The 26,420-nt window shown below is 47.6% G+C and overlaps 1 protein-coding gene across 1 annotated transcript in view; it reads right to left on the bottom strand.

The window, feature by feature from the left end:
- Nucleotides 1–2,990: 2,990 nt before the first annotated feature.
- Nucleotides 2,991–26,420, bottom strand: part of EVI5L (ecotropic viral integration site 5 like) — a 61,117-nt gene continuing 37,687 nt past the window's right edge. Inside the window, exons 7-20 of the mRNA XM_018560830.1 lie at nt 25,072–25,215; nt 24,891–24,980; nt 22,178–22,275; nt 22,032–22,092; nt 20,032–20,085; nt 18,451–18,483; nt 17,129–17,269; nt 15,462–15,590; nt 14,279–14,419; nt 13,459–13,617; nt 10,339–10,485; nt 6,991–7,086; nt 6,399–6,494; nt 2,991–3,299 (exon numbers count right to left, since the gene is read on the bottom strand). Of these exons, the coding sequence (XP_018416332.1) occupies nt 3,012–3,299; nt 6,399–6,494; nt 6,991–7,086; nt 10,339–10,485; nt 13,459–13,617; nt 14,279–14,419; nt 15,462–15,590; nt 17,129–17,269; nt 18,451–18,483; nt 20,032–20,085; nt 22,032–22,092; nt 22,178–22,275; nt 24,891–24,980; nt 25,072–25,215 (1,677 nt within the window). The 3' untranslated portion in view covers nt 2,991–3,011. The remainder of the gene's footprint in view (nt 3,300–6,398; nt 6,495–6,990; nt 7,087–10,338; nt 10,486–13,458; nt 13,618–14,278; nt 14,420–15,461; nt 15,591–17,128; nt 17,270–18,450; nt 18,484–20,031; nt 20,086–22,031; nt 22,093–22,177; nt 22,276–24,890; nt 24,981–25,071; nt 25,216–26,420) is intronic.

The following is a 26,420-nucleotide window of genomic DNA, read 5'->3' as shown; positions in this document are numbered from 1 at the left end:
AAGTACAGGAAACCCGTACTGAGAGAAATACAAGGTCAGTCACTGTTGGCTTTAATACTGAACGGCATCTCAACGATTCAAATCAATGGGCAGCCTTAACCCAATGCATGTGTGCATTTCATGCTTGTGTGCTCCTACCCTTAGTGACCCAGAAAGAACGGAGGATCAGCATTAAAGGAGAACTATGAGGGGGGGGGGGAGTGCTTTTCACTCACCTCATAGTTCTAGCCGACCTGTGACAATGAGACTGTCACAGGTCGGCTCAGTAGATCGGGAGGTGAGCGAACACATACCGGCGCTCGCTCACTTCTCGATCCTGTCACGGCACAGAGCCGGGGACTGGATTCTCCCCCCCCCTCCCCAATCCTCCAGCGCTGACTGGCGGAACGGACGGGGGAGGGAGCGGGTACAGCTGGCTCTGCCTCTAGATAGGCAGAACCAGCTGTCACTCACGCAGCTGGGCGGATCCCGGAATAATTGTCGGGATCTGCTTCAGCTGCAGAGTCTCAATATACCGCGAGCTGCAGCTTAGGGTGACGGGAGGACGCTAGTTTGTGTCCTCTCGTTACCCTTAGGGGAACTATGGGGAAAAGCCCTAACCCCATAGTTCTTCTTTAAGAACAGGCAACACACATTTTGAGAGGGAGAGGTCATCAATGGAAGTCTCCATACTCCCTCAGTGTAGGTTCCTTTTAAAGCTGATACTGAGAAACCCAGGGTCAATACAGTTCGAATGGCACCCTAATATACAGTACGGTAGTGGGCAATGCACCAGCACTGCAATAATATATGTGTGGCCCCTGATTTTACCACAGTGCACCTTAGTGTATGGTAACATGTTGCATTATCGCAGACGTGTTACCGAATTTAGAGGGGAACTCAATGAAAACCTGTCATTAGAGAAACACGGAGACTGCCATTGCTAAGCTCTCCAATAAATGCAAGACTGCCGACTGTCATGTGAAGACACTTGCTGCAAAGCTTTGTATCACTGACCTAGAAGAAGTAGGCGCCTTTCCTGACTTAGAAGCCAGAGAGTCAGCATAATAGCCAGACAGCTCCTGTGTTTTATGACAGGTTCACTTTAGGAGATTGTGTTTCCATATGGTGCTCAGTAACGACATTGACATTTCTTGCTTACATTCCCGAAGAACTCTCGGGGCTACAATGTCTAGCTCCGAATCTGTAGTGCAAATGTGAGTTAAAGGCAAAGTCCACCCAACACTTATTTATTTAAACTGGGTGGATTGCAGCTGCCATTATTTCTCTGGCACTCCAGATAAAAGATCTCTGTGCTAAATAACCTGGGCTGTGCCCTACATAGAGGTCAGGTAGGGACAGTGACACATTACTTTCTTCTAAAATCCTCTCGAGTGCTCCTGGATTTCCCCTATGCTAATTAGAAATGTTGGGCTGGTTGCCCTGAATGGAGATAGTTCACCAAACATAAAGTAGGACAGTCATTGGCACCTGGTGGGCATTGTAAAACTACCTCCTCCCCATTCAGACCTGCGAATACAGCGGTTGCTATAGGGAAGTCTTCCAGCACCGACTTCCTCTGCGGCTCAGAGATGTCATGTGACAGCTGCAAAGGAAGCGGACGTTTGAAAATACATATGCCCCTAGCATGAAAGGGCCACTTGGTTACGTTTGCTCCCCAGACCAAAGGTCCCCAGTCCTCTTCTGTCCCAATACCCAGATGTGAACAATATACGGAATTGGGAGCTGAATCAGTTCCAGCACACCCTTCATATGCCCCTAGCATGAAAGGGCCACTTGGGTGTGTCTGCTCCCCAGACCAAAGGTTCCCAGTCCTCTTCTGTCCCAATACACAGATGTGAACAATATACAGAATGGGGATCTGAATCAGTTCCAGCACACCTCCTCTCCTGTCCCAATACCCAGATGTGAACAATATACAGAATTGGGATCTGAATCAGTTCCAGCACACCCTTCATATGCCCCTAGCATGAAAGGGCCACTTGGGTGTGTCTGCTCCCCAGACCAAAGGTCCCCAGTCCTCTCCTGTCCCAATACCCAGATGTGAACAATATACAGAACGGGGATCTGAATCAGTTCCAGCACACCCTTCTGCATCCCACAATCCAATGAACAGAGAGCCCTACGGATTACTATCTTTGGTCAGCTTGGTATGGAAATCCAGCTCAAAACCTTATTTTTTTACTACGTCTTAGATGGAGTGGGGAAAGGTTAGAACTACTATAATAAAAAGATTTTGGCTGAAGCCACTTTAACAACTTCTGGGAGAAGGCGTGTGCTTCTATTAGTGACTCAGACAGTTTTCATGCTACATGTCTGTGACGAGGCACTACCAAGTTGGAGGAAGTGTGTGTTGGGTACTGTACCTGGCAGCTTTCTGCAGTACCGGGCATTATTCTAGCATGGCACTAGTTTTTCTTCATTACATCCAATACCAATACTGTCCTGTGAACTGTCCCGGCAGTCGCACTGGCCTGCATTAAACATGATTCTATACACTCTGCATCCCGAGATCTAGAGAGATAAGCAGCTGGAATATGAAAGGATCCACCTAATACTGAAATAGCAGACCTGGAAAGTCTTGCGTGTTAATCTGGGTTAGATTCCAGTTGGCCCCTGCTTACCTCCAGTAGACGTGCTGGTTAGTGTTCTGTGGATGTAAAGCTTATAAACAGTGTTGATTTGCCTTTCAGGTTAGTGTTAAATGTGAAAATAAAACACTGTACAGAATTATCTCAAGAATATCAGTAGGACCCTTTTCGGTCCGTTTCCCAGACTCCCTTGCTACAGTTGAGCACGGGTTGCAGTACTCGTTATTAGGAGTGTCTTCTTTTCCCTTGGTGGGGAGATTTGGAGCAGTTAAAACACCCATGACGTACCCTAAGGTTGCTTATACAGCAAGGAACATCAAAGCTCCTTCTGTTTTCAAGGCATCAGTCTTTCCACAGCATCAAAGGAGATCCCAACATGGATGGCCTCCTTATGAGCGTCAGCCTGCCTTCTGCCCTGTGTTATTCCTCTTCTGCAGGCTCAGGGGGTGTATCAGAAGTGGCTCCATTGGTTTCTACCCCTTCTTCACTGTCAGAGCTGACGGAATTTCTCAGGGGCCGTAAGAAACAGGACTTGTGGGGTGAATGAGGATAGAGGGCGTCTTGCAAAGCTCCCAGAGGGCGAGAAAGAAGCTCTTCATCTGAGGAAGGAAGCGAGTCTTCATCCTCTCGTCCTGAGTGGGAGGAGAGGTTCAGTTCATCGAAGGCTATTTGGTCAGAATAAGGTTTGTGACCTCGATGAAGGAGAATCTGTGGAGATTGAAGAGCCATCAAAAACAGTTTATATTTGCAGCGTTCAAGGTAAACAATTTTTCAGATCACGAATACTCCTGATTAAAGTAGGTTTGCATCTTTGTGTGTGTGTGTGTGGGGGGGGGGGGGTTAGGCCAGGGATAAGGGGCAAGTTGCACTCATCCTTTAAAGCAATTATTTTTTTTTAGGAAAATAAAATTGTCCAAAAATCTCTCCCTGCAAAGGAACAAAGTAAATACTTACCTCTCCCACCGCCTGTCCTGCCAAATGCCGCTCCGTAGAAGAGAAATCTGAAGTCCATTCAGAAACAAACACTTCTGAGATTACTGGTCTGCTGTGTGTCTCTTGCCACGTGGTGGATCCTTCCACCTAGAGATGCACCAATACCAATACTAGTATCGGTGCCGATGCCGAATATTTGGGCGAGTGCTCGTACTCACCAAAATGCTCTGATGCCTAGCCCGATACCTGAGCTTCCGGTATCAGGAATTGACCGGGAAGCTGGCGCCATGCTCCTTTGTCACTTGATGGTGAGGAAGCTTGGAGCCGGCTTCCCGGACAATCAGGAAGCAGGGCAGCGTGTAATGACTTGGCGCCTACCTTCCCGATTTCACATTTTCTCCAGAAGACGTGCATCTAAACTTCTGTTTTTAACCTTAGCGGTGAGACACGTTTTTTTGCAGGCTGGCTGGTGAGTGTGCTGGGAAACGTTTTGCTGTTGTACCTTCCTGATTGGTCGGGGAGGCTGGCCAATCAGGAAGCCAGATGGCGAGTCATTACCCGCCCCCGGCTTTCTGATTGGCCAGAATGCCGGCTCCATGCTTCCTTGTCACCTGGTGACGAGGAAGCATGGAGACGGCTTCCCTGCTTATCAGGAAGCCGGGTGGCAAGTCATTACACGCCGCCTGGCTTCCTTAATGGGACTTCCGGTATCGGTATTCGGTATCGGTGAGTACAGGAAAAAAAAAATATCGGTACTCGTACTCGATACCGAAGAAACAATATTGGTGCATCCCTACTTCCACCTATCTCCAAGCCACTGTAGGACACAGTAGGGACATGGAGGTCGGTGAGAGGAACCACTGTGCGCAAAGTGGAAGAATTTTTTACTCTCTTCTTTTGCAGGTGGATCTTTTAGGTGAATGGAATATTCCCAACCAGGTTTCTTTAAGCTGGCTACTCACTAAGATGATCGTCACCTGACCTGTCCATTTTTGTTTGGATAAGACTGCACTCAGATCACTATAGTTGCTGCAGATAGCAGTCAGCCAGTCGCTCCTGGGGAGGAAAAATCAATTCGGTAAAACTGCTAGCCAACTGCAAATGCTCATGTGACAGCAGAGGGTCAGACTGCCCATCCGATCTCCCTATGTCTACAGCCGGGAATACTGTGAAACCTGATAGGTTGTGTCTGATGAGTGCACATTGGTTTCTTGTGATACAAGCTCAATTCCAACAGAGCTTTCATTAGTGACAAGAAGATCCATTGATTGCTTACTCGCAAAATGACTGCTGAGCACAAACAGTTGCTTAGAAGATTTCTTCTTGTAACTCGCTCACATCTAGCACAATTGTATTCCCCCTCGAACGCATGTTCAAGGAACGCATACATTGCACATGGTTGCATACCCACTCATGGAAGACATTATTTTATTCCACCCTTACTATTTATTTATTTTTATTTTTAATGTATATTAGGGATTATATAAGATTAATTGTTGTTTCCCTTCTCTTTGCTGCTCTTCCTTTTAAATCCTCATGTCTTCTCATGCGTGGGGAGAACTTACCTTTGCAGCTGAGTGCCTCTTCCTGTAGTGCTGGCTCAGGTTGTGAACCTTCACACAGACACCAAGTATCCATTCCAGAGACAAGGCAGTCTGCTGCAAAACAGAAGTTCTACCCAGCATGAGAAGAGATACGGATTTAAAAGGAAGAGCAGCAAAGAGAAGGGAAACAACCATGAATTACAGTAAGGCGCACATTACAGTATTGTTTTATGTTAAAAAATCTGAGGGTTTAATGTCGCTTTAAGAATAATTGTTTCCACTGCTTGGCACGCACTGTTTTTTTATGGTTGCATCCCAGCATGACACTTCTAAGCAGGCTGGAAAAACTTTGCAACCAATACTCAAAATTGTTGCTGCTTTGAAGAGACAATTACTGCTCATCTGCTACGCGTATGCAGTACCCCCATGACCCCCAGAGGCGGGGGAGAGACCCAAGCACGGTGGGCTAGTATTTCACTTCAGGGGTAAGTCTTTGGCTGGTTGTGGGGTGTGAATACAAGTTGGGCACCAGTCACCAAATTGCTCAAATGGACAGAGGGGTAAGATACCCAGATACTCCACTCCGAGCTTTACAGAATGAAGACCTTCAAGCCGAGACCAACACTTCTGTAATTCAGCAGCTCGTGAATAGAAGGCTTTCTCCTAAGTCAGTCGCCACATTCCCTGCAGGGTTCCAGCAGCAGAACTTCTCCTCTGGCACTCCAACTTGAGTAAGGCTCTCCTTGTACCTGGGGCAAGCATGAGACCCAGCTCTAGGTCTATCTTCCACATACATGTAGGCCTAACCTAGGCATCAGGCCTAGCAGGACAGCAGAACTAGCAAAGCCCCTCCCCATGCCCAGGACCTGGGAAGGACTAAAGACCAAAAGATCTCCGACCATGGTTCACCTCAATATTTATACCCTTCCCCATCATGTACCACTGGTAACAAAACTCCTAGTGTTGGCTAGCGAAAAAAATAAAAAGATTCACAACCTGGCATTACTGGCCCTCCCAACTCTATTACCAGAGACACTCGCTGGTGGCAGGCAGGAGCAGTCAGTCTTAACCAGGTTTAGGGAAACCACCAAGTGAATCCAGAAGAATCTATCAATTCACCACCAGCTGGACACAGCCAGGGAACGCTAACTTTGATGAGACACTCCTGCTTAGGGCAAGGTGGCTACACAACTTGAACTTGTAAAGCAGCACTCAAATCTTTCTCACACAGAAGCGTATGCAGGATGGTATACACGGGATAGGGATCCAGTATCTGCCAAATGCCTCAGTCCCATCGACTTCCACTGAGGAGGTTTCTTGAAGGGCTTACCTCATGCCTCAGCTCTTCAATGTGATCCTTCAGTTCCCGGATGTACTGCGAGGAGTCTGAATCTTTTAGTTTTCCCTGTATCATCCCTTCTTCTTTCTGAAAGGTAAAGTCCAGAGAATTTCATAAATGAGATTATGGCATGTGGGAGAAATCTGTGTGAATGAGGCATGAGAAAAAAAGACTCAAGCTATACAGTAGATGGATGTCACCGTGTGTATAGTATGTGAGCAGTCATAAAAGATCTTGTCAGAAGTCCATCAGGCAGGTTAGGTAACCTGTATGTATGTCTGAAGGATCTCATTTATCCAAGTCACGGTACAGCTGGTGGTAGTTGGTCACGTTTAACTGGACTTCCCAACCATACAAGGCACATTCGCCAACATTTATACCCCCAGAACAAAGGGAACATACCCAGGCACCCCACATTTTATTTTAGTGTTGGATAAAATGGAGAGGGATTAGAATCTGTGTCAGGTTCACTGGGTGAATCATTTGTGAATGAGAGATCCTAGGTCCTAGGTCTATGATCTGGTGAAAATGGGGAAAAAAATGATGAGATATCTAAAGACGGCTTATCATATAAAAGTCCCACCTGAATCTCCAGATCGGCTATCCGCTGACGCATCTCAGCCACGGCAGCCATGCTTTCTGCTTCTCTCAGCCGTACTGCCATCACTTCTTCTTTATTCTAATAGGAAACAGGTGAAGGGTAACTCAAAATAATGTGCAATTCCATCTTTCTGAGAAACTATAGCAGCCTTTCTCAACCAGGGTTCCTCCAGAGGTTTTTAGGGAACATTGAACAGTTTCCGCCTCTCTAATAAGTAACCACTGACACCAATTATATTATTAGCTATCTGTAAAGTACACATTTTTTTCCATGAGCACCAATCTAAGATGTCCCTTCTCCACTGACCACCTCCTCATCTATAGGAGGAGGCCCTTCTCCACTGACCACCTATACATCTACATAAGAAGGCCCTTCTCCACTAACCACCTATACATCTACATAAGAAGGCCCTTCTCCACTGACCACCTATACATTTTAATGAGAAGGCCCTTCTCCACTAACCACATATACATCTATAAGAGAAGGCCCTTCTCGACTGACCACCTATACATTTTAATGAGAAGGTCCTTCTCCACTAACCACATATACATCTATATGAGAAGGCCCTTCTCCACTGACCACCTATACATTTTAATGAGAAGGCCCTTCTCCATTAACCACATATACATCTATATGAGAAGGCCCTTCTCCACTGACCACCTATACATCAATATGAGAAGGCCCTTCTCCACTGACCACATATACATCTATATGAGAAGGCCCTTCTCCATCCATCCACCATGTTCATTTCCTGGATCCTTAACCCACCATGTTCATTTCCTGGATGTTCTCCATCCACCATGTTCATTTCCTCAATGTCCTCCATCCATCATGCTCACTTTCTGAATGTCCTCCATCCACCATGCTCACTTTCTGAATGTCCTCCATCCACCATGCTCACTTCCTGAATGTCCTCCATCCACCATGCTCACTTTCTGAATGTCCTCCATCCACCATGCTCACTTTCTGAATGTCCTCCATCCACCATGCTCACTTTCTGAATGTCCTCCATCCACCTTGCTCACTTCCTGATTGTCCTCCATCCACCATACTCACTTCCTGAATGCCCTCCATCCACCATGTTCACTTCCTGGATGTCCTCCATCCACCATGTTTATTTCCTGGATGCCATTCATCCACCATGTTCACTTCCTGGATGTCCTCCATCCACCATGCTCACTTTCTGAATGTCCTCCATCCACCTTGCTCACTTCCTGATTGTCCTCCATCCACCATACTCACTTCCTGAATGCCATCCATCCACCATGTTCACTTCCTGTATGCCATCCATCCGCCATGATCACATCCTGGATGTCATCCATCCACCATGTTCACTTTTGTATGCCATCCATCCACCATGATCACTTCCTGGATGCGATCCATCTGCCATGATCACTTCCTGGATGCCATCCATCCACCATGTTCACTTCCTTCCATCATGTTCATTTCCTGGATGCCCTCCATCCACCATGCTCTTCTCCCTTTATCTTGCTCTCCTTCACATTCTTTCATAGCCCCTCTCCAGCCTGGTTTCCCAGCAATATGGCCAATAAATTGGCATTTTCTCTTCAATATACCTTCCAATAGAAATGGTTTTGCTTCACTGATGCTCCGCAGCTCTTCATTCGATTGGTATTTATATAGCGCCGACAAATTTACGCAGCACTTTACATAGTTGCACATACACATCAGTCCCTGCCCTTAAGGAGCTTACAATCTAAGGTTCCTATCTCACATGCATGCATAGAGGGCCAATTTAGACAGGAGCCAATTAACCCTCCAGCATGTCTTTGGAGTGTGGGAGGAAACCGGAGTACCGGAGGAAACCCACCCAAGCACAGGGAGAACACGCAAACTCCTTGCAGATAGTGTCCTGGCCCGGATTCGAACCAGGGACCCCCAGTGCTACAAGGCGCTAACCACTACACCACTCAGTCACGTCCATCCAGCTGATTTGTAAGATCCTACTGTAGCACCAGAGTTCAGAACTTGTGATCTTTTCTTTTAGAGACATTGTGAGTGAAAAATGTTTCTGCTCCATACCTAAGAACCGACCAGACTTGCATTCGTAGAGATTTTGTTCCTTGTGCTTAGAGGGAAATTGTTCCTCATAAGCTTTTTGCTTCTCCAGAAACTTTGTCTGGCATTGGCAATTCCAGGTCTGAGGTCAACTCCATTCTTCATGTTTTCGTTAATCTATATTCCAAGGGATTGAAAGTTGGTTACTTGTTCTATTGTTATGTTTTCAAGCATTAGTTTTACTTCTTTGTGTCCTTTGTTGGTTACAGCCCATGCTTTTTGTCTTTTCAGTGTTTATTTGGATGGAGACTTCCTTGCCCTTATCTGTTATTTCATTAGGTACGTGGTTAAGGTCTTCCTGAAATTCTTCAAACAAAACTATGTCGCCTGCACATCTTATTTCCAGTATATTCGTGGATTCTTTTGGTGGAATTTCAACAACTCCATTAATACTTTGAAAAGCTTCATCTGTATAGATACTGAACAGCAGAGGAGACCGAACCCATCCATAGTGTACGCCTCTTTCTAAGGTGATTGCATGTTCTTGTTGGGTATCCACCTTCATAAACCCTTGCTGTTTGTTACAGATACAGGCTATGGGAAGAGGAGGGGGGCGTGCATAGCTGATTTGTCCTTCAAAGGGGGGGGTGGACCAGACCGCACTGTCAGTGGTTCTATGCGGCATCCCGCCCAGTTCATTGATGTCACTAGTTCCCAGGAGCTTAGTGGGTCCCAAGCCAGGTTCTCCCTGCTCAGCTCCTGGTGGTAACCAGTGGCGTTAGTGAGCTGGATGGGAAGCCGCACCGCACAGATCATCACAGGTTGCTAAGACCCCTTGGCAACCTGGGATGCTGTGGCCGTCCCCGCGCCGCCCCGCCACCACCTGGCCGATCCCCAATGAGATACCACCTCAGGCTGCTTCATTAAGGATAACCCTGCCTGACTAAAAACATCGTCTGCATCCCACTGAGTGTGGCAGATGGTACCCCTCTGCATGCTGTGGATGCTTCTTTGTCCCTGCATCACTACATGACACAAATGAGACACAGGTTGTGGGAAGGAACCACAGTTTGCACTGAGGGACTATGCATCTGACACACCCAGAAGTGCGAGCTGCAGAACATTTTTCAGGCAACATGGCATCTGAAGGCAGGCAGCGAATATTGGCAGCTGGAGGGGAAGTATAAAACCTTTTCTTGGCAGGCATGGCTTTGGTTTGGGAATTCAAAATAGTGCCAGGATCTTTAATCAATAATGCATACATACTGTACGTGGCTTGCTTACATCTTGTGCTGTTATATTGTGTCTCACCTTACAATCCGTCACTGCATGTCTTCTCTTGTCCTCATTTATTTGGGTCTGCAGGGCCTTGTTCTGTGCCGCCTCGCTCTGCAACTTCTCTCTGAGCTCCTTACACTCCTTCTCCAGCCGGGACAGCTGCTTGTCATGTAACAACTCCTGAAGAGGACACACATCATTAGCCAATAGAATCCCTCCATCAGACCCAAACTGAAGAACTGCTTCACACTAGTTACATCAGTGGGAAGGATTTCATCCTTACAGAGTTCAGACAGAAAAAACACTAGGGATGCACCGATACTAGTTTGGGTAATGCTCCCGATGCCTATCCTGATACTGGAACGTCTGGTATCATGAAGCCGGGCGGCGAGTCATTACACTTTGCCCGGGAAGCTTCCCGGCCATTTCAGCTTCCTGATTGGTCGCCACCCAGCTTCCTGATTGGTCGGGAAGGTGGCCAATGAGGAAGCCAGGCGGCGAGTCATTACCCGCCCCACTGGCTTCCTGATTGGCCATAAAGCCAGCTCTCTGCTTTCTTGTCACCTGGTCATTACACGCAGCCAGGCTACCAGACTTCTGGTATCGGTATTCAGTATCGCCGAGTACCGGAAAAAATAAATATTGGTACTTGTACCAGATACCGAAAAACTGGTATCGGTGCACCCCTAAAAAAACACTCTATGAACAAGCGGCGTATTGTCATTGCCCGCCATTCACGGCTATTAGCTTTCTTTGCCATCAATTATTTTGTTTCCAAACATTATATGAAAGAACACATCCCTGGCATCCCGTTACTTGCATGCTCGGGCAATTGATTAGCAGAGTGCTCAGCCAAAGTCTGCAGCACCCGATGGCTAGCAGGGAGGAGCAGGCATTTTTATAAAGGGATGCTGGGGATGTGTTCTTTCATATACTACATGAGCTCTCGAAAAAGATCAGAGTCAGGGTACTGTGAAGTTTAGAGGAGCCTAGTGGAGCCTCCCACCAAATTCGGAGCAGAGACCAGGAGACAGATCCAGTGATGACATTGGGGGGGGTCTTAAATAGCGCTGCCGTCCATCAGGAGGCATCTCATCAGGACACGTGTGTGCCTGCCACCCCCTTTCCGGCCAGAGCGTCCCAGGTTGCTAAAACCTTACACCCCCCCTCCTGAACGTGCACCACCAGCAGTCCCAAACCCTCCTGCCTCGCCTCGGGCTAAATGATGCTACAGAGGTAACTACTGTCACAACCAGTCTGTGTTACCTTGGCTTATTTCAGTTGGCGGTGTACACCTGCCCTTGCCTATCCTATGGAAGTTAACACTTTTGTCCTAAGGTTAGGGCTAGGGTTAGCGAGCGTTAGGGCTAGGGTTAGCGAGCGTTGGGGTTAGGGCTAGGGTTAGCGAGTGTTAGGGCTAGCGAGCGTTAGGGCTAGCAAGCGTTGGGGTTAGGGCTAGCGAGTGTTAGGGCTAGGGTTAGCGAGCGTTGGGGTTAGGGCTAGGGTTAGCGAGTGTTAGGGCTAGCAAGTGTTAGGGCTAGGGTTAGCGAGCGTTATGGTTAGGGAGCGATAGGATTAGGGCTAGTGAGCGTTAGGGTTAGGGCTAGCGAGCGTTAGGGATAGGGTTAGCAAGCGTTAGGGTTAGGGCTAGCGGGCGTTAGGGATAGGGTTAGCAAGCATTAGGGTCAGGGCTAGCGAGCGTTAGGGTTAGCGAGCGTTAGGGATAGGGTTAGCAAGCATTAGGGTTAGCGAGCGTTAGGGATAGGGTTAGCAAGCATTAGGGTTAGGGCTAGCGAGCGTTAGGGCTAGCGGGCGTTAGCAAGCATTAGGGCCAGGGTTAGCGAGCGTTAGGGATAGGGTTAGCAAGCATTAGGGTCAGCGAGCGTTAGGGATAGGGTTAGCAAGCATTAGGGTTAGGGCTAGCGAGCGTTAGGGTTAGCAAGGGTTTGGGTTAGGGCTAGCAAGCATTATTAGGGTTAGGGCTAGCGGGCGTTAGGGATAGGGTTAGCAAGCATTAGGGTCAGCGAGCGTTAGGGATAGGGTTAGCAAGCATTAGGGTTAGGGCTAGCGAGCGTTAGGGTTAGCAAGGGTTTGGGTTAGGGCTAGCAAGCATTATTAGGGTTAGGGCTAGGGAGTGCTAGGGTTAGCGAAGGTTAGGTTTAGCGAGCCTTAGGGTTTAGTAGTTAGAGTTGGTTTGATCCATCAGTACAACCTACTAACAGTTTTGTCTAATTTCCCTCAAAAGGGAGGGCTGCTGATATACAAATTAGCTGATCTGATAAAACAGATATTCAAAATAATATGTACCCACCATACTTTAAGATGACTGGGATTGGCCACTTGCAGGTCCCTATTACATTTTTAAAGGCTGAGATCTATTAAAATGTAACCTGTTCGGGGCCCCCATCTACCTAACCATGGTTATAGTACCCCAATACAACCCTCTTTTGCTTGTGATCTGGAAACCCATTTTCCTTAGCCGTTGTTCTGTGAGGCCTGCAGCTGTACTTCGGTTTGTGTCCCAGGTTCAGGACACCAAGTGACCCTTATGTGGACCACCTAGATGATTAGACAAACCAGTGGCTCTCTGACCAAGGTTTGGGTCAGAGATAAGTGGGGCACCAGGGCCAGGAGATCTAAGGGCCCCTGGGGAGGCAATGTCAGCACCTCGGTGGTTACCGGGGCCGGGCCCTCTTCTTCCTTTCTGCCCCCCCCAAGTGGTGGAATACCAGGGCCTGGTGGCATGTGCGACCACTGCAACCCTGGTGCTTCCGCCAGTGAGTGGAAACTGCAAACTGGTTTTTGGAACGGGATGTCCAACGATCCCATACAGGTGTGAGGGACAGATGTCCGCCAACGCCACCAACATTCAGTGTATGTGTAAGTAACCTGTTTTATCACTCCACCTATGCACGGTTATCCAGGCTGTAGACCCATTTTACACCAGCAGGCCTATGTGTCCACATTGACTGCAAATTTATTCTAATATACAAAGCGCGTCCATTGTCATCTGCCTCTTCTGCGTTCACTCAGCACCAGCGTGCTGCAAAACCGTTCCCATTCTGTGTCATTCGGTCTGGACTCTGCATTAATGAAATATACTACACAGAGGTCAATACAGGAGACAACCACTGACGGGAAGTGCGAGGTCACCTGACTTTCCAGAATGAGTACCCTCTGGCGAAGTTCACGCGTTTCGCTCTGAGCATGGACTTCACGTAACCGAGAGGACATGACCTCATCTTGCAGGTCCCCGGTTGCGTTCTTACGAGGAGAGTCTTTCCAAATGCCACCTCCCCGGGAAGACAGGGCCTGCATGAAAGGGAAAGAGGTTAAATATCAATAGTATTTCTATGCATCTTGTTGCTATAGATTGAAAGACATAACGACGTTTCCCTCTTATCCGGCACAGAGCAAATGTTTCTATTTTGTAGGGATGCACCGATACCATTTTTACCCGACTATACGAGTACCAAAACTTTTCCTCAAGTACTCGCCGATACCAATTACTAATACCTTTTTGTGTGTGTCATGTGACAGATTTTCTAAAACAATACAGACTAATGATTTTAGGACAGTGGTGGAGCACCAGGACCCTGGTAGTTCTGCCACTCACTCCAATCTGTAGGGGGACTACATATCCCAGCAATACATTATACAGCAATGCAGAATAATACCATCAGCTATAGAGGACTACAAATCCCAGCAATACATTATACAGCAATGCAGAATAATACTATCAGCTGGAGAAGGAGTTGAAGCAACAGTATATCCCAGGGCAGGCAACCTCGGCACTCCAGCTGTTGTGGAACGACAAGTCCTATGAGACATTGCAAGACTCTGACAGCCATAAGTATGACTCTCAGAAGCAGAGCTGTGTCGGCATTTGTAGTTTCAACCCAGCTGGAGTGCGAGGTTGCATCTGCTTTAAAGGGATGACGGCTTCTGTGCACGGGAATAATACAGAGCTTACCTGCCAACGGTCTGTCAGTTCAGTGACTTGCTGCTGACCCTCTCGCATGACCTGTAGAGCATGGGCCTCTCTCCTCCGCATGCACAGAACCTCCTCCTGGAGCATCGCAACGTTGTTCTCATCTGGGAGAGCGCTGTTCCGCTGCAGGAAATAAAACTTGTTCTTTTTAAATCAATGTTAAAAGGCCGAACAGAAACGGAATGAAAAATGGTTACACTAATCAAATGTTCTCCAATCCAATGGCTTTTGCCCACTGCTGATTGGAGAGATGCAGCTGTCACTCAGCAAGGGGCCTGTGGGACCTCTGCAGAGAGACCACTGCTCCCGCACAAAACTCAAGGGTCCTTCTCTACAGCATGCAGGCAGGGGACAGGCTTTTCTACTCAGGATGTGGCTGTAACTTTGCACGCCTTTTGTTTTAATGCACCTGGAACATATTTAGGGCTCATTCACACCAGGGGCATCCCGAGGCCGGGTGTCACCGGGAGCAGAGACCGGGTGACACCCCGCCGTGACGTCACCACACGCATGCGCGATGACGTCCTCTAAGTGACGCCTGCCGGCGGCCATCTTACTGATGGGCGCTGGCAGAGAGAGGAGGGGACGTTCACCCGGCGGGATGTGGTATGCCGCCGGGTCCCCTCCTCTTTCCTGCACTGTCGACTGTGCCCGACTTTTTAGAGGGGGGTGACACCCGGGTGCAGGCCGCCTTGTGACTTCACTGGTTAACACTAGCCTGCACGCTAAATTGAGCCCTTCTAGCACTCGGGCTAGTCAAAAAAATTTCAAAAGTGACATTTTCTTCATTTCTATACTCCACAGTGAAGACAGACAGAGACTTTGGATGAGCTCCAGTGCGGTACGGACAGATGCATACATTGTGGGGTGAACGGGTCACATAGCAGATATAACAATATGCCTCATATTACACGTTTGGCTAAGCTCCATCAACTGCTACCCCTCTGTCCTGAGAACGCCCTTGCTGGAAACCGAGGCAGTGTCATTGTGCAGGGGGAGGGCAGAGGATGATGGAGTTTAGATGTAATAATATATCTCAGAAGTAAAATCAGGCATCACGTGGTATCTGCTGTCCGGTCCAACGTCCTCCTCCAGAAGATTCCATTGGAGGCAGCGGGGAACAACGGTCTGTCTCTACATTGTACAGGTTGTATCCGTCTCTCACCTTTTCCAGCTCTACCACCTTCTCCTGCATCTCCCTCAGTGCTTCCAGAGACTCTGCTTCTCTCAGCCGTGACTGCTCCAGCTCCGACTCCAAGTGGGTGACCAACTCTGAGGTGACCCTGGGATCATTCTGTAACGTGTACACAAACATAGATATGAACACGTATATTAAACAGGAGGCAGTAGAAAGCACGGTCACTATTATACAGGTTATGGTGTACAGGGTATACTTTGTGTATGGAGTAATTATACAGGTTATGATATACAGCAGGGGCGCCCACAATTTTTCAAATTCCACAACTTTTCAAATGACGAGCTCAATGAGATCTACCAACAAAAAAACACCTGCGTTCAGGGGCGGGAGGGGGCGTGGTGGTGCATTGAAGTCAATGCCATCGCAGCCACGCCCCCCGCCCGCAGTGCGATCTCCCGCAACTGGAACACTGTGGTTTGAACCGGCCCTCACTCTTCTCTTCTGTCTTTTCTCTCTCTACCCTGTTTCTATCTGCTGTCTCTTCTCTCACTTTCTCTGCTCTCTTTCTTCTCTCTCTCTGCTGTCTCTTCTCTCTCTCTGCTGTCTCTTCTCTCTCTCTGCTGTCTCTTCTCTCTCTCTGCTGTCTCTTCTCTCTCTCTGCTGTCTCTCTTCTCTCTCTCTGCTGTCTCTTCTCTCTCTGTTGTCTCTCTTCTCTCTCTCTGCTGTCTCTTCTCTCCCTTTCTCTGCTGTCTCTTCCCTCCCTTTCTCTGCTGTCTTTCTTCTCTCTCTGCTGTCTCTTCTCTCTCTTTGCTGTCTCTTCTCTCTCTGCTTTCTCTCTCTTTGCTGTCTCTTCCCTCCCTTTCTCTGCTGTCTCTCTTCTCTCTCTCTCTGCTGTCTCTCCTTTCACTTTCTCTGCTGTCTCTTCTCTCTCCTGTCTGTCTTTTCTTACCTGCACTGCAGCAGCTTCCCGGGTCTCCTCTCGTGCGCCGGCGTCCTGTCCTCCTGCGGTGCTCGTGTGGCCAAATGCGGCTGACGTTGCACACGGGGAGAGGTATCCAGCCCCTTCCCGTCTGCGGCATCTGACACATTCAGCCGGCAGCCGCACGAGCACCCCGGGAGGACAGGACACAGCCGATCGCGATCTACCAATGTTCGCTTTCCAATTGACTGGTAGATCGCGATCGACCTAATGGGCACCCCTGGAGTACAGGGTATACATTGTGTATGGTGTCATTATGCAGGTTATGGTGTACAGGGTATACATTGTGTATGGTGTCATTATGCAGGTTATGGTGTACAGGGTGTCCTTTGGGTATAGTGTTGTTGCATAGATTAAGATGAACAAGGTATACTTTGTTCATGTTGGTATATAGGTTATGATGTGCAAGGTGCATTTGATGTATGTAGTAAGTTATAATGTACAAGGTGTACAGAGTGTGAATTGTAGTTCTACAAATAAATGATACATAGGAGAAAAGTGTCTGCACACAAAGCCTAAGATGAATCCCCCCCGGTACTCTTAGGTTTGAAGGAAGAAGCACATGAGGACAATCAAAGTCTATTTTTCTGCTTCTATAAGACAATATAAAGTTGTATTTGGTGTCCACATGAATACGATGAATAAAATGCCCCTTTATATAAAAGACGCAGTTCACCAACCTCCGCCGGAGTCCTGCGTCCGCTGTGTCTCTCACCTGCTTGTCCTGTAGTTGGCGGATTTGGTTCTGGGCACTCTGAAGGTTCTCGGTTGCTGTGTAATATTGCTGCTTTACCAAGGCCAGCTCTCGCTTTATGGCGTAGTTCTCCTCGGCTTCCTGCGCCCGTGTCACCTGACCCTAGTGGAGGCAGCCAGGAAAACCAAGTCACTTTCGGCTTCTAGCCCTAATGGATTGTGGCTTGCTTTATCCTGCAACAATTTCTCCTAAGCTGTCCATTAAAGAGGAGGATAACCCTCTTCCAGTCCCCGTGCACTTGGCATTGCATTCACTAAATACCCTTTTTTTGAAAATGAGGTCCTACCAATATCTGGGGAACGATGTCTGATACATGGAAGTGCGTTCATTTGAGTGCATCGTATAAATATTTCCTGCATGTATGTACACAATGAGCCCACATGTTCAAGGTTTGGATGGTGGTACATGGAAGTCTTACTGGTCACTATGTGGCCCTTTCATCTCCTAGATAGATTCCTGGAACAAATGTCAACTTTCTTGATCTGCTATAGCCATAAACTTGGTTGTAGACAAACCTCTGATTTAGCCAGTTTGAAAGGGGAGATGACATTATGTCTATGGCATGGTCTAAAAGCCCCAGCTGACCGTTTTGTCAAGCAAATAATCGGCTGGAAGGATTCATTGTTACTATACCCTGCATGTAAGATGGCATTGAGTCTGTCTTGCCATACCCCAGTACATAACCTTGTATGTTTGGCTGAGATGAGCACACAGTTTCTGGAAAACCTCACTGACCATCTTGTTTGAGGGTGATTGGACCATGCCTGACTACCTTCTAGGTTTATGGGTACTCCTCACAATACCCAGAGACATCTGCTTGGCCTCTGGTACCTGGATCATTATGGGGACCATGGTTTCCTAACCTAATAGGCCGATCGCGAGTAATATGGCTGAAGTGCTCAGGTTCACACACATTTACTATGTCCTTCTTGTATTCTCCTAACAACTGGCATTCCCTCTAGGTTTATGGGTACTCCTCACAATGCCCATGTTTAGGAGGCATCTGCTTGTCCTCTGGTACCTAGCCCTTTATGGGGACCACAGTTTCCTAACTTAATAGGCCCATTGGGAGTAATATGGCTGAAGTGCTTAGGTTCACACACATTTACTATGTCCTTCTTGTATCCTCCTAACAACTGGATGTGTTATTACCCTAAGGAACAATTGCCACCCAGCTCCAATTTTCAACTCTTATGACAGGAAAAAAATACACCGGGAAAGGAAGGAAATAATAGGGGGATGGTCCTAAAGCCCAAAAAAGGCAAGAAGATAGAAAACTGTACCTGGATGAGCCTGTCCGCTAATGCAGCACTCTCCTATGAGACAGTCCACAAGGACGAGGAGACGGGAAGAAAAGAGGTAAAGCAAGAAAGAGCCAGAGAGAGAGCAGAGGGGAGAGAAAGAAAGAAAAAGGTAACCACCACCGCACTACAAGAAGCAGGACTGAATTAGACAGGTCTCTCTACAAAGGCTGCTACATTCAATTACTGCAATATCACCCTGAGAGGATTTAAAAATGGCCGCTTTATGGTCGGGGTCCTCTACTGGATTCCAAAATTTTATCCCAACTTCAGACATGTGGTCGTTTCCTGCACAACCCCCCTAAGCAAGAAACAGACTTTATTTTGTTTACTTTTATTTGACAGATAAAATCTATCGATATCATATAAAGATTCTTATAGTGAGCTGTTATATCCGAATGGATGATTGCAATGTTTGTTGACACCAAATGTAATGTTTTAGACCCTTGGTTCTCAACTGGTGGGTCGTGACTCTGTGTTCAGTGGGTCGTCGCGTGCCTTCCACTTTTTTAGATGAGAGGCTCCTCAGCCTCCCTCTAGCTCAGCGCTGTCAGTTCTCACACCAAGCAGCCATTCAAAATATGCTGCATGGTGGCGAGTCTCAGCTTGAGGTGGGGTGGGCTGGGGGTATAGCTGCGAGGGAGCTCCATCCATATGTAGATTGCTTACAGCTCCCTCACAAGTCCTGTAGAGATGCCTGGACCGGAGTGACATCACATCCTGGCTCCTGGCACCACTACAGGACCCATAAGGGAGCTGTACAAGCAATGCACATATGGATGGAGCTCCGTCACAGCAGCCTACACTGGACCGCATGCTGAGGATCTACTCCAGTTCCTGTAAGATAGGAAGATTGGGTGGATCTTAAAATTGTTTTTGGGAATATGTGTGTGTGTGTGAGAATGTCTGTGATTGTGTGAAATGATGTCTGTGGTTGTGCGTGTCTGTCGGTGTTTTTGAGGAACCGTTCACACTAGTACAGTGTGTTAATCACACAGTCCTGTGCGATTAACACACTTTACCACGCAATCGCACCTACTGTGCATATTGGTGTGGAAGGTGTGTTGCATTGCCATTAATTTGAATTGCACCCCAAACGCACCTCCCACCCACAGTTCGATTGCCCACACCAGAAGGCATGGTACCACAATGCCGTGCCTTCCAGTGCGGTGCGACTTGGGTCACCAAGGACAAATGTGGGTCCTGAGGTTACACAGGTTGAGAACCATTGGTTTAGACCAAGTCTGGCACGGCTTCATGGTCCGAGTTAAAACCATGCGAGACAGCAGACAACCAGAAACTCAATATCTAATACATTGTATATGTCTCTTTTTAATTTCAAGTAGAGAACCCCTTTAAAAAGAACATCTGACACAGCACAGATATTAAGAAAAATTATCTATTCGTAGAATAAGTTCAATTTACATTGTGCAAGAAGTCAAGCAGCCATCTTTAAATGTGATGTGTGGAGGGGAAAAGGGGGATAGGAGCAAGATGGCAGTACCATAGACTGTGTGATGAGCAGAAAGGGTGCAGCGTATAAGAAAGTTCCACAAATCTTACTTTCTCTAGAGTTTCAATCCGTTGCTTCAGAAGTCTATTCTCCGATCTTAGTCTCTGCATAGAGTGGTGACAGACAGAGCAGATGGCAGGTGAAAAAATACAAAAAAACCTCTTGAGGCCTACTAGTCATACTCACATTTAGGGTTGCCACCTGTCCAGGATTCACCCGGACAGTCCGGGTTTTGAATGCTGTGTCCGGGTTTCATGGCAGCAGAAACCCGGGCACAAGATGTCAGGCAGAAAGGGGCAACCAAAATTAAGATAGGGGCTACTGGTCCCCCCCACTGAAAATAGTCTCAACGGTGATATTTACATATGCATAAGCAACGACTCGTTCTCACCAAAAAATGTTCTTGCGTCGCTAGAGTGTGTTCGGGTTTCATTTGAAGAAAAGGTGGCAACCCTACTCACATTCAAGGCCACAAAGATCAATATTATCTGCTGTGCTATCTGACAAAATAGATATTGTTGGATTTGGATGAACAAGGCTGAAGAGATCAAGCTCCATGAGAAAGGAGATGTGCACAGGAAGGAGGCAGCTTTGACTCTTCCTTAGATCTAGAAGAACTACAAGGACTATTTTTTGTTAAAGTGACACCAAACTGAGGAGTTAAATCTTAATAATACATTCAAGTCCCTTAACTCTGAACAACAATGTATCTTATTTGTGTATCACTTGGCTGTAGATCCTCCAATCATCTCTGAATTGGTGCTGACACTGTCCTTCCTTCTGGAGGGGGGCTACATCTGTTCCTCATGGTCCCTGTGTGTGTTGTAAAGTAGTCACCGCTCCAAGCTCGCTCCCGAGATGGACTACAATCTCATGTTTAGTTTACTCATTTGTATTGAGATTGTAGTCCATCCTGGGAGCCAATTCCAGGGGGATGCACAGTAGCAGTGCGTTTTCATGTGCTGTAGTACATTGCATCAAGTTATGCAGCCCATTGAAAATTCATGAGGTGGAACACAGCTCAACACCTGAAAATGTCAGTCCTGCTGCATTTCTTGCAACATATTGCAATGCACACTGAAGAAAAAGTGGGAGTAAAATAAGCCCCATCATTGATGTCAGTGGATGCAATAATATCCCCCAGCATTGGTGCCATTGGCTGCAATAATAGTCCCCAGCTCTGGTGTCACTGGCTGCAATAATAGCCCCCAGCTCTGGTGTCACTGGCTGCAATAATAGCCCCCAGCTCTGGTGTCACTGGCTGCACTAATAACCCCCAGCTCTGGTGTCATTGGCTGCAATAATAACCCCCAGCTCTGGTGTCATTGGCTGCAACAATAACCCCCAGCTCTGGTGTCATTGGCTGCAATAATATCCCCCAGCTCTGGTGTCATTGGCTGCAATAATATCCCCCAGCTCTGGTGTTATTGGCTGCAATAATAACCCCCAGCACTGGTGTCATTGGCTGGAATAACAAACCCCCAGCTCTGGTGTCATTGGCTGGAATAACAAACCCCAGCATTAGGGTCAGTGGGTGAAATCAAAATCCCCAGAACTGGCTGCAATAATAACCCCCCAGTACTGGTGTCACTGGCTGCAATAATAACCCCCAGTACTGGTGTCATTGGCTGCAATATTAACCCCGATATTTGTGTCACTGCCTGCATAACCCCGAGCATTCGGGTCATGAGTGCAATAATAACCCCTTTTACCTGTTCCACTGTCTCGCCTCAATATGGCCAAGACTTTACTTGTACTATCGGGCAGAGGTCACTTCATCTGACAGTACAGTCTTATTTCAGTGCTGGACTGTTTCCGCACCCACCGCCCCTAGCACTCTGCCACCCTCTGGTGCCCAGAACACAGCAGGCGGCAAATAGAGAGCTGGTGGGCCACATTGGGCTCAAAGGCCGTGCGTTGGACACCAAGGATCTAGAGCAGCATGACAATACTCAACTTTTCCGCTCACTATTGTCTACATTTCATAGACCACACTCTACATGTCTACCAGCAGAAACAAAAAAGATGACATAACCTTTTCGGTACCTACCTTGATTTCAATTTGCTCCTCCATCTCTTTACTTTTAATAGCAGCGTATTCTTTCTCCAGTCTACAGAGGGAAGGACAGAGACTTTCAGCTTTAAAACCGACTCTAGAACAAGTTACCCCAATAAGGCTCAATATCCTCTTCATACCGCTTCATTCTCTTTGGGTTGTACTTGACTTGGTAGGCCTTGTGGATCAGTTTATCAGGGCAGCTTTCAAACTGGTGCGGGATCACCTTCTGAAAATACTGAAAATGTGCAGAAATTAAACTTTGGCTCCATTGGATCTACAGGACATCCTAAGTCAACAGAAATTAAACATTGGTTCCATTGGATCTGCAGTACAGTACAGAAATTAAACATTGGTTCCATTGGATCTGCAGTACAGTACAGAAATTAAACTTTGTTTTGATTGCATTGGTTGGTGAATCAGTGCATGTCGGCTTTGATCAAGATGCAGGTCTATGCTCTACCGTTTCATAAGCATACATCTGAGGCAGTGTACATCTCTATAAATAGAGGACCTATAAAAGTGTACACCTCTTACCATACTGATCCGGGCCTGTCACAACTTGGCTGGTCTTCCAGCGCCTGTGCCAAGGGGATTTGGGTTTGTGTTGAAGGGGACTGCAGCGTGCTTTTGGACATCAGAGATGCTTCTAAGATTATTCAGGATTCATTGCAGGTCCACTTGACCTGCGTTTGGTCTGCTTCCAGTAGGCTTTGCATTGCCATAGATGTGTATGAGCACAGAAGCGGTTCTGACGTGAACAAAAGCCCATAGACACAGGCCCTTAAAGGGGAAGTCAAATTACAACTTGCCCTCATCTACAAGCAGATTATATTTACTTCTTGTTGATAGTCTCCAAATCCTGAAAAGCCTTTCCATTCAAGAGATATTGAGGTTATGTTTTCTGGTCAAGAGCATTCCTACAATTTTTTGCTGCCTGAGGCTGTTGGGCAAGGCTGGCGGTGCACATTATGGGGGGTTGTGTTGGTGGTGCATGCCATTGGGGGTGAGCGGGGGGGGGGTTGCACAGTACCTCTGTCAGCTTATCTGGCAACCAGTGTCATCAGGGAGCTAGACAGGGTGCCAGACAGCGTTATCACAAGCTGTCACTGATTTTTTTCTCACTGACAAACAGATGTTTTTATTACTAGTGAGACAGCAGACTAGCAGGGGGGGGCACGTAACTGAAGGGGGGTTGTATGGTGCCCCTGTTTGGCATTCCACCAACCCACTGACATCACTGGTTGTTAGGAGCTGGATGACGTGCCAGAGCATCACAGGTTGCTAAGAGTTTTTAGCAACCTGGGACACTCTGGTTGGAATGGGGGAACAGGCACACCTGCCTCCCTTCCCCACGTGAGCCAATGAGATGCCGCCTGAAGCAACCTCCATATAGCGTGATTATAGGGATGGCCCTGTCCCTTGTGACATCACTTGCGCATTGCCAGATGACCATGCCAAGCTATGAAGTGCACCTTGCAGGGATGACACCATGAACTATCTCTGGCTTACATCTCTTAGGATTCTCTGTTTGCGTCCTGAAACCCCATGTGACTAGTGACATCACAGGGGTTAGGAGAATTTTGCCTCGTCACTGTCTTTTCTTACTCACTGCCGTATGGAGATGAGCTGCGACACTGTACATGTCTCAGCACAATGGCAACCTCCAATTCAAAGCAAGGTTTGGCTTCTTTATGCAGCGTATGAGTTGATGATTGAGTGTGAAAGAAATGAATGGGGGAAGTAAGTGCAGAGACACATATAAGATGGCGCCAGCTTCAGCAAGAGAGGGCGTAGAGTCGCCTACATCAGCAAACAGGGTAAAGGCACAAGGCACTTAGATCACAAACTTTCACCAAATGCTTGGTTAGTGTTCCAAGTCTTGTGGTGGCGGATGAAGCGGACTTCTCCTTTAAAGCATAACTTGACTTTTGTTGAGAAAACAAGCTCTTCTCTAGGCGATCTACATACATTGCGAGGGTTTTTAGCAGATTCCTTCCTTCCTTCGTTCTAAAGAAACAGCTGTTTGTTTTACCATGTCCTCACCGATTCCTGAACAGGAGAATCTCATTATAGCCACCTGAGCAATCTCAGTGTTCTAATGAGGAAAGCTGCAACATACTGCATCCCTTTAGAAGACTATAGACCTTAAAGGAGAACTATGAAGTGAGTGAAAATCACTCAGCCTCATAGTTCGAGCCGACCTGTGACAATGAAACTGTCACAGGTCTGCTCAATAGATCGGGAAGTGAGAGAACACATACCGTCGCTCGCTCACTTCTCGATCCTGTCCCTGCAGAGAGCGGTAACTGCCACTCACGGCTCCCTGCAGGGATTCCCGCCCTCCCCTGTCCGATCCGCCAGCCCTGACGGGTACAGCTGGCTGGGCAGAGCCAGCTGTCAATCACACAGCTGGGTGGATCCAGACAGTAATGTCAGGATCTGTCCCGGTTTAGGCGGTCTCAGTATACCGCGAGCTGTAGCTTGCGGTATACTGAGCTTTGGGTTACGGGAGGACGCTAGTTTGTGCCCTCCCGTTACCCTTAGGAGAACTATGGGGAAAAACACTGACCCCATAGTTCTCCTTTAAAGCAGGGGTAGACAACTTTGGCATTCCAGATGTGGTGAAGCTATAAATCCAATCATGACTCTGCCTCTGGGAATCATGCCTGTGGCTGTCAGAGTCTTGCAATGCCTCATGGGACTTCCACAAGAGTTGGAGTCCCAAGGGTCCCTTTAACGAAAAGCAAAGACTTAACTGAAACACATCTGGCTGACGTGTGGACATAAACTGGCTTCTCACCATTCCCTGCCCCTTCGCATGTATTGCAGAATGCAGCTGACAATCCCTACCTGTGACATCCCCTCCATGTCCAGCTGCATGAGCTCCGTCTGGTTTACAGTCAGTATTGCCATCCCTACTCGGAATATGACCTCCAGCCCCTGCAAAGTGACATGAAAAATCATACAATGACATGATACCCCATTCCTGCATAAGACGAGCCGTCATCTAGTAACAGGAGCTGTCACTGACCTCATAGATGAAGATATCAAAGATCCGCGTGGCCACAGGCAGGGGAAAGGTGGTGAGGAATAGGGTTAGAAACCAGGAGGAGGCATACATTGATGTGAGGAAACAGTGGGAGCGGAAGTGTAGATTCAGCTCCGGGAGCTGGTCCTGTGAAATACACATTGTATTAGTAAGGAGGAAAATATCAAATGAAATGTACTTACTATGGACGAGGCCTGAAAGCTGAAGTTCGATCGGCTTATTTTTATCCTTCTCCTCTCCACTCCCCATGGATAAAACATTTCCGTTGTCATGTCCTACCTTATTTTAGACCCAGTGATATCATCACTGGGTGCCTGTGCTACTCAAGACGGAGGGAGGCTGCTGTATATACCCTGTTTCCCCGAAAATAAGACCTACCCCTAAAATAAGACCTAGTACTATTTTTTGTGAATTGCTAAAATATAAGACCTACCCCGAAAATAAGACCTAATTGTGACCATTCCCAGGGACGGTGGTGGCATAAGGAACTTGGAGAGCCGCGGGAGAGGCAAGAGAGAATCATATGAGTCCTACTCTGTCCTGGAGTACTGTGAGCCCAACCTGTGTGATGAGGAGCCCCCTATGCTGGTTTTACAGGAAATGGGCAGAATGACAGAGTCTCATTCTGCAATGAAGAGTTCCACCTTAAATTTTAAAGCTGTTGGGTTTGACTGATATTTGGGGCTCAGTCAGCGAGCTCACCTTCCAGGTTAGGTTATATAACTAGCGATCAGAGCTCATGAGTGTTATTGGGGTAATTGACTCGTTTTTATTTAACCACTTCACACATATATACATATACACACACACAAACACAGTATGTATGTGCACACACACACACAGATATATATATACACACACACACACACACACACACACAAACAAACACACGTCCTCATCCTGAAGTGGTTATACTGCTGCAGCCATTCTTCTGGTATTGTTTTTTCCTTTAGGTGAAGCTTGTTCAATTCAGGCGGCCGCCTGACTTGCCTTGCGGTAGCGCCGGGCCAGTCTGGGTAGCTGTACAGACACGGGAAGGACAGGTGCTGCGTGTGATTAGTACGCAGCCCCGGTCCTTCTCTATGGGACTACGCGGCCGTACGCCGCCCTGCGCTCACCTGCCCTGCACGTCCGTGCGGGTGTCTGTACTCGTACGTTCACAGGATGGATCCTGTCTGCGTCGGAGCCGGGACACCCGCACCCGTACGGACCTGCACTTGGTGAGAGCGTAGGGCGGCGTATGGCCGCTTAGTCCCATAGAGAAGGACGAGGGCTGCGTACAAATCACACGCAGCACCTGTCCTTCACGGGAGCTAAAGCCGTGCACGCAG

This window comes from Nanorana parkeri, unplaced genomic scaffold (genome assembly GCF_000935625.1).
Source record: "Nanorana parkeri isolate BGI_ZX_2015 unplaced genomic scaffold, ASM93562v1 scaffold479, whole genome shotgun sequence".
In the NCBI taxonomy this organism is placed as follows: domain Eukaryota; kingdom Metazoa; phylum Chordata; class Amphibia; order Anura; family Dicroglossidae; genus Nanorana; species Nanorana parkeri.
The sequence above is the reverse complement of the archived record's forward strand: the minus strand, read 5'-3'. Positions and strand labels throughout refer to the sequence as shown.